The sequence below is a fragment of the Papio anubis genome, chromosome 7 (genome assembly GCF_008728515.1).
Source record: "Papio anubis isolate 15944 chromosome 7, Panubis1.0, whole genome shotgun sequence".
NCBI classification, from domain to species: Eukaryota; Metazoa; Chordata; class Mammalia; order Primates; family Cercopithecidae; genus Papio; species Papio anubis.
Genome location: NC_044982.1, coordinates 132,031,666 through 132,051,103, shown reverse-complemented (window position 1 = coordinate 132,051,103; position 19,438 = coordinate 132,031,666). Strand labels below are relative to the sequence as shown.

At 37.5% G+C, this 19,438-nt stretch overlaps 1 protein-coding gene across 6 annotated transcripts in view; it reads right to left on the bottom strand.

Annotated features, from left to right (window-relative positions):
* LOC116275966 (testis-expressed protein 9) overlaps positions 1-18,306 on the bottom strand; it is a 67,355-nt gene extending 49,049 nt beyond the window's left edge. Inside the window, exons 1-4 of one of the 6 annotated variants that reach the window (XM_031669289.1) lie at positions 18,181-18,306; positions 17,988-18,079; positions 9,954-10,017; positions 407-486 (exon numbers count right to left, since the gene is read on the bottom strand). In XM_031669289.1, coding sequence (XP_031525149.1) covers positions 407-486; positions 9,954-10,017; positions 17,988-18,079; positions 18,181-18,207 — 263 coding nt within the window. In that variant the 5' untranslated portion in view covers positions 18,208-18,306. The other 5 variants (XM_031669292.1, XM_031669291.1, XM_031669293.1 and 2 more) reach the window with 5 other exon arrangements.
* Positions 18,307-19,438: the final 1,132 nt, after the last annotated feature.

Sequence of the window (19,438 nt, the reverse complement as noted above, 5' to 3'; positions counted from 1 at the left end):
GCTGGAGGTTCACACACCAATTCTTGTCTGTTTTGGCTTGGAAAAGATTAACTAAACTTCTATTCATAGCCCACTGACAACTATAAGAGACCTGGAATGTTTGGTGATCATCATTGTGTCTGCTACAATATGATTTCATAGTTTTATTCACATCAATTATATACTTTTTCCTGTTTCCTCTCTAAAGTTTTTAAAATGAGGACAAGAATATACATTTCAAAATAATATTTTGAAAATTACATGAGATAAAGGGCTTCCACTGTGTCGGATTGGTATAAGCCCCCTATATATACATTATTCTTAAAATTATAGAATTTTCAATGTTTGCATGCAAAAAGATCTTACATAGTTAAAGATCCATGTACATCAATTTAAAAGAAGGTGCTTGAGAATTTAAGTTACTTACCTTAAACTGTAATCATCTTCATCATCACATGATTTCATTTGTTTTGAAACAGGCCTAGATCGTACTTCTTGCCGATCTCTCTTAAATGAGTAGAGAAAGGTCATATATCATACAGAAAAAAAACCAAACCACTAAGATGTACTCAAGTGCCTCTCTGAACATTCATCATTTCAGAACTGTCCTGGGTTTCCATAACATAAAGGCACAGAATTCTAAATGCTATAGTATGAAGATAAGGTCTATAACACTAGTTGCACCTTTCATTTGTTATGGGTTAAAAAATTCCATCCTAAGGGGAAAATGTAAGAATATCAAGGCCTTTACATAATATTTCTAATTCCGGCTTCCCCATCCCTTTAGAGTCTTTCAACTTACACAGCATACAACAGAAATTAGAAGTAGGCATAAGACATTTTTTTAAAAATTCACTTAATGGGTAGAAAAATTTGTCTCAAATCAGGAAAAACTTCAATGTTGAGAAGGCTGTGAAGATGCTAAAAGTGAAGTATCAGGAGTAAAAGCTTTTGACAAAGACACATCAAGAAATTAAAGTAAGGCAAGATGGTGGAATAGAAGCCTACACTATTCATACCCTCTGCAGGAACACCAAATTTTAACAACTACCTGCACATAAAAACATCATCATGAGAGCTAAAAATCAGGTGAGCAATCACAGTACCTGGTTTTAACTTCATATCATTGAAAGAGTCATTGAAGACGGTTGGAGAGACTTAAATCGCTGACACCACCCCTCCCTGACTCACTCCTGCAGTGGCTGTGCAGCCTGAAGAGTCTGTGCACTTGGGGGAGGGACAGCACAGTGAATGGGGGACTGTACACTGAACTCAGTGCTGCCCTGTCAGAGTGGAGAGCAAAGTCGTGTGGGGCTGAGACAGTACCCATGCATGGAGGAAGCATTTGGACTAGCTATATCCAGAGGAAAATCGCCCATCCCGTGGGTCAGAACTCCAGTTTGTCAGCAAGTCACCACCACTGGCCAAAGTGCTCTGGGGTCCTAGGTAAACTTGAAGGCAGTCTAGGATACAAGGACTCCAATTTCTAGGCAAACCCTAGTGCTGGGCTCGGCTCAGAGCCAGAGGACTAGGGCGGCACATAGGGAGACACCAACTGTGACCTAGGGAAACACCAACCGGGGCACTAAAGGATTGCTTCCGCCATGCCTTCCCCAACACCAGGCAGTGCAATTCGCAACAACAAAAGTGTCTCCTTCCTTCTGTTTAAGGAGAGGAGAGGAAAGAGTAAAGAGGACGTTATCTTGCATCTTGGATACCACCTTGGCCATGGAAGGCATCCAGTGGGGTGCCAGGCAGAGTCACACAGCCACCATTACAAGCCCTAGCTCCTGAATGACATTTCTAGACACACCCTGGGCCAAGAGGGAACCTGCTGCCTTGAAGGGAAGGACCTAGTTCTGACAGCGTTCATCACCTGCTGACTAAAGGGACGTTGGGCCTCAAATAACCAGCAGCAATACCAAGGTATTAATAGTAAGCCATGGCCCTTGGGCTCTGAGACATACTGACTTCAGGGGTGGCCCAGCACATTCCCAGTTATAGTGGCTACAGTGAAAGACTCCTTCTGCTTGTGAAACAGAGGGAAAAGTAAAGGGACCTTTGTCTTGCACCTTAAGTACCAGCACAGCCACAGCAGGGCAGAGCACCAAGTGGACTCTTGGGGTCCCTGATTCCAGGATTTGACTCTTAGACAGCATTTCTAGACTTGCCCAGGGCCAGAGGGGAGCCCATTCCCTTGAAGGGTGAGTCCCAGGCCTGGCAATATTCACCACAACCTGACTGAAAAGCCCTTGAGCTTTAAGTGAACACTAGCAGTGGCCTGGCAAAACCCCGCTATGGACTGGTGGTGGTGGTGACCGCAAGGAGAGGCTCTTCTGCCTGTGGAAAGGGGAAGGGCGAGCGTGAAGGACTTTATGTTGTAGTCTGAGTGCCAGCTTAGCCACAGAACACTAGAGCACCAGATAAATTCCTAAGATTTCTAACTTCAATCTCTGACTACTCGACAGCATCTCTGGACCCACCCAGGGCCTGGGGGAACTCGCCACCCTGAAGGAAAGGACACAAACCTGGCTGGCCTCATCACCTGCTGATTGTAGAGCTCTAGGGCTGTGAGTGAATATAGGTGGTAGCCAGGTAGTGTTTATAGCAGGTTGTGGGCAAGATCCAGTGCTGTTCTGGCTTCAGGTTTGACCTAGCACAATCCCAGTGGTGCTAGGTACAGGGGTGCTTGCATCACCACACCCCTAGTTTCAGACAGCTCAGCACAGACAGAAAGAGACTCCGTTTGTCTGGGAGAAAATAAAGGAAGAGAAAGAGTCTCTGTCTGGTAACCCAGAGAATTCTTCCAGATCTTATCCAAGACCACCAAGACCTCTATGAGTCAGCAAGAACCCTAGTGATATTGGGCAGGGGACCCAAGTCCCTTTAAATAACTGGAAAGCCTTCTCAAGAAAAACTGGCACAAATAAGCCCAGACTGTGAAGAGTACAATACTTAACTCTTCAATGCCTACACACTGACAAACATCTACAAGCATCAAGATCATCCAGGAAAACATGGCTTTGCCAAATGAACTAAATAAGATACCAGTGACCAATCCTGGAAAAACAGAGGCATGTGACTTTTCAGACAGCGAATTCAAAATAGCTGTTTTGAGAAAGCTCAAAGAATCTCAAATAATGGAAAAGGAGTTCAAAATTCTATCAGATAAATTTAACAAAGAGATTGAAATAATTAAAAAGAACCAAGCAGAAATTCTGGAGTTAAAAATGCAACTGACATACTGAAGACTGCATCAGAGTCTCTTAATAGCAGAACCAATCAAGCAGAAGAATTAGTCATCCTGAAGACATGCTATTTGAAAATACAGAGGAGACAAAAGAAAAAAGAATGAAGCATGCCTACAACATCTAGAAAATAGGTTCAAAGGGACAAATATAAGAGTTATTGGTCTTAAAGAAGAGGCAGAAAGAGAGATAGAGGTAGAAAGTTTATTTGAAGGGAAAATATCAGAGAACTTCCCAAACCTAGAGAAAGTTATCAATGTTCAAATAAAAGAAGATTATAGAACACCAAGCAGATTTAACACAAAAAAGACTAACTCAAGGCATTTAATAATCAAACTCCCAAAGGTCAAGGATAAAGAAAGGATCCTAAAAACAGCAAGAGAAAAGAAACAAACAACATACAAAGAAGCTCCAATACATCTAGCAGCAGACTTCTCAGTGGAAAACATACAGACCAGGAAAGAGTGGCATGACATATTTAAAGGGCTGAAGAAAAAAAAATCTTTTACCTTAGAATAGTATATCCAGCAAAAATATCCTTCAAACATTAAAGAGAATAACAGATCTTCCCAGAAAAACAAAAGCTGAGGCATTCCATCAACATTAGACCTGTCCCACAAGAAATGCTAAAGGTAGTTCTTTAATCTAAAAGAAAACGATGTTAATGAGCAAGAAGAAATCATCTGAAGGTACAAAACTCACTGGTAATAGTAAACATACAGAAAAACACAGAATATTATAACACTGTAATTGAGTGTAAACTACCTTTAAGTAGAAAGACTAAATGATGAACCAATTAAAAATAATAACTACAACTTTTTAAGACATAGACAATACAATAAGACAGAAACAGTAACGAGTTAAAAACTAGGGAGATAAAAGTGTAGAGCTTGTATTAGTTTTCTTTTTGCATGTTTGTTTATGCAATCAGTGTCAAGTTGTCATCAGCTTTAAATAATGGGTTATAAGATAGTATTTGCAAGCCTCACAGTAACCTCAAGTCAAAAAAACATACAATGACCACACAAAAAATAAAAATCAGGAAATTAAATTATACCACAAGAGAAAATCACTTTCAATAAAAGGAAGACAGGAAGGAATACCACAAGACAACTGGAAAACAAATAATGAAATGGCAGGATTAAGGCCCTTATCAGTAATAACATTGAATGTAAACAGACTAAACTCATCAGTCAAAAGACAGACTGATTTAATGGATGATAAAACAAGACCCCATGATCTGTTGCTTACAAGAAACATACTTCACTTATAAAGATATATATAGACTGAAAATTAAAAGGGTAGAAAAAGATATTCTACACCAAAAAGAAAAAAAAAGCAGGAGAACCTATACTTAGACAAAATAGATTTCAAAACAAAAACTGTAAGAAGAGACAAAGAAGGTCATTATATAATGCTAAACAGGTCAATCCAGCAACAGGATATAATGATTGTATATATATGCACACAACACTGGAGCACCCAGGTACATAAAGCAAATATTTGAGTTAAAGAGAGAGCTAGACCACAACACAATAATAGCTGGAGACTTCAGCACCCACTTTTGCCACTGGACAGATTTCCCAGAAAGAAACTCAACAAACATCAGACTTAATCTGCACTACAGAACAAGCGGGCCCAATAGACATTTACAGAACATTTCATCCAAAGGCTACAGATACACATTATTCTCCTCAGCATGAATATCATTCTCAAGTACAGACCATATGTTAGGTCACAAAACAAGCTGTAAAATATTTTAAAAACTGAAATAATATCAAGCATCTTCTCTGACCACATGGAATAAAACTAGACATTAATAACCAGAACTATGGAAACTATACAAAGACACAGAAATTAGATAACATGCACCTAAATTACCAGTGGGTAAATGAAGAAAATAAGAAGGAAATTGAGAAATTTCTTGAAACAAATGATAATGAAAACACAACATGCCAAGATCTATGGGATATAGTGAAAGCAGTACTAAGAGGGAAATTTATACAGCTGTAAGTGCCTACAACAAAAAAGAACAAAACCTTCAAATAAATGACTTAGCAATGCATCTTTTCTTTTTTCTTTTTTTTTTTTTTTTTTTTTTTTTTGTTAGTTTGAGACAGAGAGAAACTCTGATGCCCAGGCTGTAGTTCAGTGGCATGATCATGGCTCACTACAGACTGGACCTTCCTGGGCTCAACCATCCCCCCTCCTCAGCCCCCCAAGTAGTTGGAACTACAGGCGTGCACCACCACATCTGACTAATTTGTATTTTTTTCTAGAGATGGACTTTCACCATGTTGCCCAGGCTGGTCTCAAACTTCCGGGTTCAAGTTGCATGCCTTGGCCTCCCAAAGTGCTGGGATTACAGGCATCAGCCACCACATCCAGCCAGCAATGCATCTTAAAGAACCAGAAAAGCAAAAGCAAACCAAACCCAAAATTAGTAGAAGAAAAGAAATGAAGATTAGAGCATTTGAGATTACAGCATAGAGAATTTGAAATGAAGAAAAGATTGATGAAACAAAGTTTGTTTTTTTTAAGATAAGCAAAATTAACAGACTAACAAAGAAAATAAGGGAGACGACTCAAATAAATAAAATTAGAGATTAAAAAGGAGGCATTACAACAGACAATGCAGAAATTCAAAGGCTCATTAGTGGCTATTATGAGCAACTATATGTCAATAAATTGGAAAATCTAGAGGAAACAGATAAATTCCTAGACACATACATACAACCTACCAAGATTGAACCATGAAGAAATCCAAAACTTAAACAGAACAATAATAAGTAATAAGATTGAAGCCACAATAAAAAAAATTTTCCCAGTAAAGAAAAGCCCAGGACCTGATGGCTGCACTGTGAATTCTATTGAACATTTAAAGAAGAACTAATACCAAACCAACTCAAACTATTCCAATAATTGGAGGAGGAGGGACTACTTCCAAACTCATTTTATGAGGCTAGTATTACCCTGATACTAAAACCAAAGACACATCAAAAAAAGAAAACTACATGCCAATATCTCTAATGAATATTGATGTAAAAATCCTCAAAAAATACTAACAAACAGAATTCAGTAATATATTAAAAAGATCATTTGTCATGACCATGTGGGATTTACCCCAGGGATGCAAGGACAGTTCAGCATACACAAATCAATCAATGTGATACATCATATCAACAGAATGAAGGACAAAAACCATATGATCAGTTCACCTGATCCTGGAAAAGCATTTGATAAAATTCAACATCCCTTCATGGTAAACACACTTCAAAAACTGGGTATAAAAGGAACAGACCTCAATACAATAAAAGCCATACATGACAGACCCACAGCTAGTGTAATACCGAATGGGAAAAACTGACCGTCTTTCCTTTAAGATCTGGCTTACTTTCACCACCGTTATTCAACATAGGACTGAAAGTACTAACTAGAGCAATTAGACAAGATAAAGAAATAAAGGGCATCCAAATCAGAAGGAAGAAGTCAAATTATCCTCATTTGCAGATGACATGCTCTTATATTTGGAAAAACCAAAAGACTCCACCAAAAACTATTAGAAATGATAAACTCAGTAAAGTTGCAGGATACAAGATCAACATACAAAAATCAGTAGTGTTTCTGTATGTCAACAATCTGAAAAAGAAATAAAAAAGTAATCCCATTTACAACAGCCACAAATAAAATACCTAGGAGTTAATATAACCAAAGCAGTAAAAGATCTCTACAACAAAAACTATAAAACATCAATGAAAGAATTTGAAGAGGACACAAAAAAATGGAAAAATATTCCACATTCATGGATTAGAAAAATCAATATTGTTAAAATGTTCATACTACCCAAAGCAATCTACAGATTCAATGCAACCCCTTGCAAAATACCAATCACATTTTCACAGAAATAGAAAAAACAATCCTAACATTTATGTGGAACCACAACAGACTCAGAATAGCCAATGCTACCCTAAGCAAAAAGAACAAAACTGGAGAAATCACATTACCTGGCTTCAAATTATACTATGGTGCTATAATAACCCAAACATCAGAGTACTGGCATAAAAACAGACACACACACCAATGGAACAGAATAGAGAAATCCAGAAACAAATCCATACACCTACAGTGAACTCATTTTTGACAAGGTTGCCAAGAACATACACAAAGGGAAAACGGAATATCCACATGCAGAAGAATGAGACTAGACCCCTACCTCTTGCCATATACAAATATCAAATCAAAATGGATTAAATACTTAAACCTAAGATCTCAAAACAATGAAATTACTATAAGAAAACATTGAGGAAACTCTCCAGGATATTGGAGACAAAGATTTCTTGAGTAATACCCCACAAGCAAAGATCACCAAAGCAAAAATGGACAAATGGGATCAAATAAAGTTAAAAAGCTTCTGCACAGTGAAGGAAACAATAAAGAGACAGCCCACAGAATGGGAGAAAATATTTGCAAACTACGCATCGACAAGGGAATACAAGGCAGAAAATATAAGGAGATCAAACAACACTATAGGGAAAAAAATTAATAATCCAATTTAAAAATGAGCAAAAGATGTGAATAGACATTTCTCAAGAAAAACATACAAATGGCAAACAGGCATTAAAAAGGTGTTCAACATCATTGATCATCAGAGAAATGCAAATCAAAACTACAATATCATCTCAACTCTGATAAAATGGCTTATATCCAAAAGACAGGCAATAACAAGTGCTGGTGAGGATGTAGAGAAAGGGAACCCTGGTACACTGTGGGTGGGAATGTAAATTAGTACAACCACAAAGGAAATAGTTTGGAGGTTCCTCAAAAAACTAAAGTTACCATATGATCCAACAATCCCACTGCTGCGTATAGGTCCAAAAGAGGGAAATCAATATATCAAAGAAATATCTGCACTTCCATGTTTGCTGCAGCACTGTTTACAATAGCCAAGATCTGGAAGCAACCAAAGTGTCCACGAACAGATGAATGGATAACTAAAATGTAGTACATATACACAATGGAGTACTATTCAGCCACAACAAACAATGAGGCCCTGTCACTTGCAACATCATGGATGTAACTGAAGGTCATTGAGTGAAATAAGCCAGGCACAGAAAGACAAACTTCACATGTTCTCACTTATTTGTGGGATCTGAAAATCCAAACAACTTAACATATGGAGATAGAGAGTTGAAGAATGGTTATCAGAGACTGGGAAGTGTAGTGGGGGATGCAGGGGTGGGAAACAAGGATGGCTAATGGGTACAAAAAATATAGTTAGAAAGAATGAATAGTACCTAGTATTTGATAGCACATGTTTATTATAGTCAAAATAATTTAATTGTACATTTTAAATTAACTAAAAGAGTATAATTGGATTTTTTGTAACACAAAGGATAAATAGTTGAGGGGATGGATACCCCATTTTCCATGATGTGATTATTATACAATGCATGCCTGTATCAAAATATCTCATTTACCCCATAAACACTTACTATGTAATCACAAACATTAAAAAATTTAAAAAGAGAAAGTGAGTAAACAAAAATTAAATATGAGAAACCTTACATTGTTCGCTTCTGCAGGGGTAGGGATCCACTCCCCAACCCCTTTCCTAGCTTGTCCGTATTCTATTCTGTTTTTTATTTACAGGGGGAGATTTTTTTTTTTTTTTTTTTTGAGACGGAGTCTGGCTCTATCACCCAGGCTGGAGTGCAGTGGCCGGATCTCACCTCACTGCAAGCTCCACCTCCCAGGTTTATGCCATTCTCCTGCCTCAGCCTCCTGAATAGCTGGGACTACAGGCACCCGCTACCACGCCCGGCTAGTTTTTTGTATTTTTTAGTAGAGACAGGGTTTCACCGTGTTAGCCAGGATGGTCTCGATCTCCTGACCTCGTGATCCGCCCGTCTCGGCCTCCCAAAGTGCTGGGATTACAGGCGTGAGCCACCGCGCCCAGCCTGGGGGAGATTCTTTTTATGGGGCTCTCTGAGCAGAAAACGTAAGGAATCCGTCATCTACTATAACATGGGTTCCTTTTGTACAAGTATTTTCCTGCTCTTCAGACACCGGCAAAAACTAAAAAAATGAAATAAAAATATTTTTAGTAAAACATTTAATTATAAATTAGTAAAACGTAATTATGAATTTAATTATAAATATTTTTAGTAAAACATCTACTTATAAATTATAAAATACAAATCTGTAACCATTATCAAAATACATTACTTGAAATGTTATATATTATACATTTCTTATTCCTAAACTAACAAATAATTGTAGATTTGTATAAGGCATTAAGAAAAAATATTGCCTAGGTTTCCTTCCCTGCTTCCATCAACTCCACTGTGGGGGACAGGAAGGACAGAAAGTAAGAATCAAAATTAGGTAAGAACTGGTAAAAGTTTTAAAGTAGACTCTACTCCTCTAAGGAGAGTCACTCTATCCTATCAATTAATAATGAGAATTTATAATGAGAATTTAGAAGACTGGAGCATCTAAATGGAAAGTACTTTTTCAGTGGCTTTTAGAAAATGTGTGCTTACTAAAAACATATACATATACACATTCCTATATCTGTGCATATACATTCATGTTCAGTTTGTAATAATTCATTGAACTGAACACACATGCTTTGGCTAGTTTTTTGTATATATGTCATATATCAAATGAAAAAGATAAAAAAACTAGCATTTATATGGAATTATTAATAATTGTACATTTACTTACTATTATTTCCTTAGCTTGTCGAACCACATCAGCTGTTTTTGCCTGTAATTCTGCATTTAAACGCCTAAAAGCAGAAAATAATTGGGATATACTGAAGATCCTAACAAAAATAAAAATTAAACTTCAGCAGTTACACGTTATCAAGTGACCTAATCAACAAATGCCAAAATATACATATAGTATTCTTACTCTAAAATGAACACAGCCATTAAGAACTTATCCTCAACTCCCCATGATTCCTCCTTCCTTGTGGTAGGACCTCAAACACTAAGTGTTAGCCTTTCTGTGGCCCTCTACTAATTTCAAGTGACGCAACTTACCTAATATATTTGGGAAGAATAAGCTGGGTGAGTTCAACAGAGTTGTTATTAGCCTACCTGCAAAGAATACAAGTTCTAATCTTGCTTCTCCAGAGACAGGCCCTGTTCTAATTGTGGGCAGAAGTGGGCAGGGTATGGGGGAGACCTGTTCTGGTTTGGGGTGTTGCTTTAACTGAGGAGCTAAATGTGAGGTTTAGTGAGCAGCCCACCAGCTGAGGTGTGAGGTGGCTCACACCTCAGCTACACACTTTAACATCAAGCTTCCTTGGAAATAAAGGTGACTATCTTGACCTCGACCTGTCACTCCTTTTTTTTTTGAGACGGAGTCTCGCTCTGTCACCCAGGCTGGAGTGCAGTGGCCGGATCTCAGCTCACTGCAAGCTCCGCCTCCCAGGTTTACGCCATTCTCTTGCCTCAGCCTCCCGAGTAGCTGAGACTGCAGACGCCCGCCACCTCACCCGGCTAGTTTTTTGTATTTTTTAGTAGAGACGGGCACTCCTTTTTTAATTATGATTTTTCATTCTACCTGGAATCTAGCAAGAAAAGGAATACTATTTACTTGGTCCTATATTAAGACTGCAAGAATGACATTATTATTGAAAGAAATTGTTTTTAAAGGAAAAACTGCCCATAATCCTACCACCACCATCCATTTTTATTTTTAATATTCCCTTCCAATTTTCATCTATAGCATATACACAATTTTGTACTGTTTGGCCACAGCAATATAAAAGGAATATCTATCTCCACATAATATTTATAAGCATGTTAAACGGCTATGCAATTCAATAAATTGCAATGAACATAATGTACTGAACTCTGTCCCTATTGTTAAGTCCCCTTTTTCACTTTTAAAGGTTAACACCATAATAAACATACTCAAAAGCATGTAACTTTTTTCTCCTGTTGAAATGTCACATTTCTAGACCACCTAGGATCTTCTGAGGTTATGTGAAGGAGACATAAGGATTTGAAAAATTAGTTATCTTGTTTTTCTTAGACATGTGATTCACAAGTAACACAAAACACAACCTCTAGCCCAAGGGGAAAAAAAAAAGAGGGAGATCAGTACCATATCCTTTAACAGTCTGAAGCTTTAAGAAATATTTTTATATCTTAGGATTACGTGGTCAAAAGAAAAATATCTAAGAAAGACTTAAAGGTGCCTTTAAAGTGCCATTACCTGATTTTTCAAATTTCCCTAACAAGGACTAGATCACAAGGACTTAAATGGAAGTTTCCAATTAATATAGTGGACCAAGATGACTGAGAAGACTATTCTACTCTAAATCCATGGACATGCCAGATAAAATGTAATGGAGGAAATATTGCTAAGCTCAAACTCAGGCAAGGGAAATGCCCTGGCACTAAGAATAAAGCAGCAATTCAAAGTGAGAGCAACAAACAGGAACAGAAGCCAAAATAGCTTAAAAGCTAGAATCTGATGCATGTGAGTCATGAAGGGATACACCTGTGAAACACAGACTACAAAAATTCTACCCACAACCTTAGGTGAGCAGAAATGAAACTAGAACCATGGGCAGAAAAAGATTCTCTTGCGAGTAATTAAAACAAACAAGAGGGAAGTCCAAATTCATCTTATCTAGATGATACATGCCAAAACTTTAAAATAGAAGAAAGCTGATGTGGAATCAATGAAAACTTGAAACTAGCAAAGGTAAATTGAAAACCCCCCTATAGGGACATTTACTCATCTAGAATATGTAGGACTCTCTCAAAAAGCAAACTGCTAATGATGATTTCAAAAAGGTAACAAATTGCGTAAAGAAACAAGCTGCGAAAAGAAAGAATCAGCAGACGTGAGGAAAGAGAAAATTTGTACTATAAGAAGAAGAGATAATATAACAATTCAAAAAAGATTTTAAAATTAGCATTAATTTGTAAAAAAAAAATGCGTACAGAAAAAAACATTAGGCAAGAGCCAATTTTATCACAAAAAAACCGCTGAATTAGATTGAAATAATAAATTACACAAATGAAAAACACAGTCATGAACTTAAGAAGAACTCAAGGAAATTTGACGGATATGTTGAACAATATAATGGACATAGAAGGAATGAGTGAATTAGAAGGCAGATATAAAGAAATCACCTACAAGGAGATACAAAAAACAAGGGGATAAAAACACAAAAGACAGGTTAACATCCATTGAAGACAGATGTTCTGTACCTACTATAACAGAAGTTTTAGAAATCCCAGAGAGGCCCGGGCGCAGTGGCTCACATCTGTAATCCCAGCACTTTGGGAGGTGGAGGAGGGAAGATCACTTGAGGCCAGGAGACCAGCCTGGCCAACGTGGTGAAACCCCGGCTCTACTAAAAACACAAAAATTAGCCAGGTGTGGTGCTGCATGCCTGTAATCTCAGCTACTCGGGAGGATGAGGCACAAGAATCGCTTGAACCTGGGAGGCAGAGGCTGCAGTGAGCCAAGATCATGCCACTGCACTGCAGCCTGGGCAACAGAGTGAGACTCTGTCTCCAAAAAAGAAAAAAAGAAATCCCAAGAGGAGTGAATGACAGTATTTCAAGAGCTAATGCTAAGAATTTCCCAAACTGAAGACATGGATCTCATGAAGAATAAAGAAAACAAATCCACCTGTGCATACATCACAGTGAAAGTACAGAATTTTAAAGATAAAGAGAGTACTCCCTAAACTACCAAATCATTATTTTAAAAGAACAGAGAAAAAGTCTACCAGCATAATTATCTAAAAAGCTGACAGCAAATGGCTCATTAACACTTCCAACATTGTAACATTTATATTGTCTGTTGACAATATAAGGATATCTTTAATGGGCTGAGAAGGAAAAGTTGGCCATCTAGAACTATATTCAGATAAACTGTCATTGAAGAATAAGTGCAAAGTAACAATTTTCAAAAAGACTGGAGAGTTTAAGACTCAGGTTTTCACAGAAAATAACGAAGGGTCTACACTTCAGGACGGAGGAAAATGAATCTGGAAAAAAAGAATCATGAAGATATCAGAAAACATGATAAATCTAAATTAGTACAGACTATAAAAATACATTGATGATTAACTGGGTGTGGGTGTATTCAAAACAACAAAGTAAAATATTATCTAACTTAACAGAGGAAACCAAGTTAAAGAATTCTAACATCTTTCCAAACCAGTAAAAATAAAGACATAATGAAAACCCATTCAATCCAGCAGAAGACAGACAAGAACCAAAGACAAGACATAATAGAAAACATAAAAAATAAGGTGGCTAAGACAATTTCAAGTTATGTAATAACATAAATAAATTAAATTCACTTATTAACAGGCAGAAATTATCAGACTGGTTATAAAAAGAATGCTCTTACTGATAAATGACATACAAAGTTTGAAAATAGAGGGATGAAGAAAGATATAACAGACACTGCATAATAATGAAAGGAATCAAGAAGATTTCAATAAGTCAAATAAGATACTCCCAAACAAAAATGGCCACAATCATAAGGATTTTTTAAAACTATAATTATAATTGATGATTTTTAATACACTTCTAACAGAAACCAATAAAGCTGCAACAAAAAAAGGCGAGGATACCGATGTCATGAAGAACAGATATAGAACAGATTAGACAACAAATAATAAATACATTTTCTATCAAAGAACACACAGAACTTTTACAAAAAGTGAACATGCACTTGGCCACAAATAAGTCTCAATACATTTAAAAACTTAATATATCAATTCTCTAATCATAATGAAATTTAAAATAAACTAGGCTGGGCCTGTAATCCCAGCACTTTGGGAGGCCGAGGCAGGTGGATCATTTGAGTCCAGGAGTTAAACACCAGCCTGGGCAACATGGCAAAGCCCAGTCGCTACAAAAAATATGATACAAAAATAAGCTGGGCATGCTAGCACATGCCTGTAGTCCCAGCTACTCAGGAGCCTGGGAGGTGAAAGTTGCAGTGGGCTGAGATCACACCATTGCACTCCATACTGGGCAACAGAGTGAGACTCTGTCTCAAAAAAAAAAAAAAAAAAAATTACCATGGCATGGTGGCATGCACCTGTAGTCCCAGCTCCTCAGGAGGCTGGGGTGGGAGAACTCTTAAGCCCAGGAGGTCAAAGCTGCAGTGAGCCATAATCACACCACTGCACTCCAGCCTGGACATCAGAGCAAGACCTTGTCACATACATACTTAGAAAAATAAAAACTAGACAACAGTAAACAAACAACCCTATGTGCTTGCAAACTAAAAAACACACTTCTAAAAATTACTATGAAAATCATATAATATTTAGAACTAAATAACCATAAAAGAAATATACATCAAAACAAGTCCTGGAATATAGTTAACCTATAGTTGATGAGAAATTTAAAGACACAAATATATTTATTTAAAAATAAGAAAAACAATAAATGAGGTAAAGAAATTAAAAAACAAAAAATCAATCCACCTCAGTTAGAAGAGATCATTTGTCTTTATTTGTATAAAGATTAATGAAATTTTAACATCGCACAGATTAGCAAGAAAACCAAAGCTGGTTCTCTGGAAAGACCAATGAACAGATAAATCTCCCAGGAAGCTTGATAGAAAAAGAAAAAGACAAAACTAAACAATATTGGAAAGCTACCAAAAGGAGGGGTGTACATGGTTATGCATACAGGCAAGATTTCAAACGTACCACCATAGAGTCAGTTTATGCTAATATATTTTAAAACATACATGATATGAACACTTTTCTAGAACCAAAAATTATTTTAGAAATAACCAAAAACTATTCCAGAAATAGTACATCTAAATAATCATTAAAGAAGCTAAATTCATAGACAAAAAGAATCCCCTTGAAAAAAGAACACTAGACTCAGACAGTTTCACAATTTTAATCAAAGGGCAGAAAATCTGTAATTATAAAAAGCTTTCAAGAAAAGAAACAAAAAAGGAAAACTATTTGGCTTCTTTCATGTAGCCAGAATAATATTGATATCAAAAACGGAAAGGAAAAGAACTAGAAAAAAAAGTTTAACACCCATTTCACTTTTGTTCATAGATGCAAAAAACCTACATAAAATTATAGCAATCATATCTAGCAGTCTTTAAAGCAAAACAAGAAACCTGCCTTTGTAGTTCAGTATGTTAAAACATTAAAGGAGGGGGAAAGAACATACCAATACCCGAATTAATTGGGGAAAAAATAAGTTTTGATACATTTAACACTCATTCAAATTAGGAAATAAAGGGAAGAATTTTAAACATAATAAAAAGAATCTACCAAAACCCTAGGGAAAATCTCAAATGTAGTGATTATTAAAAGTGGGCTTCTCAAAATCATAAACAAGGAAGCTCACCATCACTTTTTCTGTTCCATATCGCATGGGAAGTCCTAAACAGAGAAAAAGAGAGAATGCAGGAGAATTATCAAGGGACAAAATGATCAAAATTTGCATATAATTGTCTTCATCAAAAATCCAAGGGACTTCACAGAATGAATAAAAGAGCCCAGCAGGACTGAAGATCTGTGTGTATATAAATACAGATGTAGCATCAACATCTAAAAATTCTACATTTATAACCAATTAGAAAATGTAATAGAAAAAATTCCACTTATTATATAGCAACTAATCAGTACCTTGAAGCAAATTATATATGCAAGAATTTTATGTAGTAAAATGATAAAATACTATTAAAGGTCAAATAAATCCCATAAATGGAGAAGTATCATATTCATGGAAGATTTAATAGCATAAATAACTCAGTTATCTGCAAATTAATCTGTAAATCCAATGTAACTGGGATTTATGAGGGTGCTTGCCCTACCAGTTGTCATGTTATCTTATTGTTAGCTATCTGTATTATAATACAGGAATGAAGCTTGAAAAATTTATCCACTTGAGCGATTACCATCTTCCTTAGTCTATCCTCTTAGATAGTGATTATTTCCTCCAACAGGAGCAGAATTGCAAAGGTTTTGGATTGAGGTCCCCGGGAAGTAGCATTCTAATGATTAATGCCAAGACAACAGGTGGCAAAACGGATACCATACTGTTATTTCATATTCTTGTTTACAGGGATGGCCAGACATTTTACTCTTCTGCATGACACAGAAGTACTCTAGAAGATTCAGGTAGTGTAGGGAGTTACTCTGTTCATATGCTTCAGATGTGCACAACTCAGAGTACAGATGACAGAACAAGTAACAGCTGGCCACCATATAATACTGTTTAGCTATCTCGTTTTATAAAACAACTCGTGCTAGAATAGAATAATGGTCCCTGTATATTTCTCATTTTAAGCAGGACTATATCCCTAACGATGCACCAGAACTAGGTGCAAAATACAAAATACACTCTCAAATAACTGAACAAATAAACCTAATCCAGGTATTTAATACTATATGGTTAATGATAATGAAGATAACCGTTTTGATTCAGACACAGCTGATAAAGAACTATATATAGAAAATAGATTAAGTTGCTTAAGTACACTTTTGAACTGGGATAATCTGCCCATTTCATAAGAGAGAAGATATGATTATCTTCCTACTTGCTGTGGTAAATTGGTCGGTGTATAGTTCATCTAAACACAGTATCCTTCAGTTTTAATTTCAAATATGCTTTAATTTTAAACATAGATCATATGTAGATCATATGGTAACTCTAGTTTAACTCTCTGATACAAACTGCCAACTATTTCCAATTTTAATCTAGTTATTTTATATTAAATTAAAAAGAAAGGGAGTCGTTAAAAGGCACTTTTTTATAAGGGTATGTACGATGGCAAATAAAACAGGCACGGTCTCTGCCCTTAGAACTTACAGTCCAATGGAGGAGACAGACAAAAAGGAAATTCACAAATGAATTTATTGTAACAAATTATGCTAATTAGAAAGAAAAACCAGTGAGACAATGAAAAAGACCAACAAGGAGCATACTTAGCATGCTCAAGGAAGGCCACTCACATTACAGGTTGAAGGCATGTGTGACTGCCTCTTTCCAGAGACAGAAAGAAAACCTGGGAGTTTTCGGAACTAAAAGGCCAGTGAAGCTGGAGAGTTTTAGGATGAAAAGGGGAAGAGGGAATAAGATCAAATACGGGAGGCAGGAGGAGCCACATCGATCAGAGCTTTTGAAACGCAACCGGAAACTATTGTACAATTTTAAGAAAAGGAATGATATGATCAAATTAAAAGATTACACTGACTGCTGTGTGAAAACTTGGGGATGAGGAGTGGAATGGGCCAAAAATGAAAGCACCGTTGTCAAGATAGTTGTAATTACACCGAGAACAGGTAAGAAAAGGAACATTTGAACGAGAACGGTAATTCTGATTGCAGTGGGAAGCATCCTTTCAATTTAGAAACCAACCTAAAGGAAATTTACCGAAGGTAAACTCTATGAACTTGAAATTAAGCGAAATAACCTAAACTATCAAATGAACTATTTGCGGCAATTCCTGCTACCCCAATAACTTTCAACAGTATCTTGCTGTTTACTTGAGCTACATTTCAAATTAAACAACATGTTTACTTGGGCTAAATTTTCTCCCACTTCAAATATCTTCGAATACGCAACCGAACTACTCAGATCAGAGATAAAAGGATCAACGGCAGGTGAACGAGATGACGAGAAGGGAATGCTGCAGAGTGAGTGGTCCCGAAGATCCAGCCAGTCTCCAGGAAAAAAGCCTCATTTAGATGAAAGAAAGAAGGAAAAGCTCAACCGCTGAATTTCTTACTTATATTCTTCCTCCAAGGCGAGGAGGTCGGGTCCAGGTGTAGAGGGTTGCTGAACGGGTGGCGGGAGCGGAGTCCCTGGAACGCTGCTTCTCTGTAAAAGAGCCAGAGACTTTCAGAGCCAAAGTTAAAGGAGGTTAGGCGTCCTAGTCGCCGGAGCCTAGACGCTCCCCAGAAGCCTGGAGTTGAACTGACCGTAAGACCCAGACTTCGCCCCGCCATCTTTGGCGACTGCGACGCGGTTACCGAGGCAACGACGCATCTTCCCGCGAGAGTTTCCACATCCCGGGCAGCCTCCAGCCCGGTCGGCTACGCCTTCCCACTCCCAAATTCTGTGCGGAGAGCCGGGCGAGACTCTGGCAGCCGGCCCGGCCTTTGCTCGCACCACTCGGCACTGCCCCAGTAACCCAGGAAGGCTTCTTAACTGGAAATTCGACTTACAGCCGGTGTAAATTCTCAACTTGGGGGTTGGAGGAGTTTCAGCCCAAAGAGGCAGGTCCGTTGCTGCTACTCTGTAGAAAGCAAGCTGATGAGGCAAGTTCCTCCCTGTTGTGCCCTTCAAACCGTTAGTGGCTAATCCGACCTTCACCCCTTTTGCTTAAAGTGAACTCTTCAGTGGAATTCAGAAGTTTTGATTTCTAATTTTTGTTTACAGCATGCATGGCTAAGACTCAGGCTCTCAAGTTAGTAAACCTAAATTCTTATCCTGTCACTGCCACTTACTAGTTATATGGCCTTGGGCAAATCACACTGTATCTCAGCCACTTTATTCGTCAAATGGGAGTGAGAATAGTGCCCACTTAACAGTTACGAGAAGCAGATGAATTCGTGCTTAGGATCATGCCTGAAACACGTAAGCAGTTAATTATTTCAGTTGTTTTGGAATAAAATTGACGTCCGGAAATAAACCGTGATATGTATGGTCAACTGATCAAGGGTGCAAGACCATTCAATGGGAAAAGAATCGTCTTCAACAGATGAGGAGACAACTGGATATACAAATTCAAAACAATGCAGTTAGACCCTTACCTCACAACATATACAAAAATTTAAATGTATCAAAGACATAAACTTAGGAGCTAAAACTCTAAAACTCGTCAAAGAAACTGTTGGTGTAAATCTTTATGACCTTGAATTACAATTCTTAGAATCCTTGATGGATTCTTAGATATGACACCAAAAGCATTAGCAAAAAAAAAAAAAAGGAAAGAAAAAAGAGCCTGGGCACGGAGGCTCATGCCTGTAATCCCAGCACTTTGGTAGGCGGACGCGAATGGATGACCTGAGGTTGGGAGTTCAAGACCAGCCTGACCAACATGGAGAAACCCTGCCACTACTTTAAAAAAAAAAAAAAAAAATTAGCCGGGTATGGTGGCTCATGCCTGTGATCCCAGCTACTCGGGAGGCTGAGGCAGGAGAATTGCTTGAACCTGGGAGGCAGAGGTTGCAATGA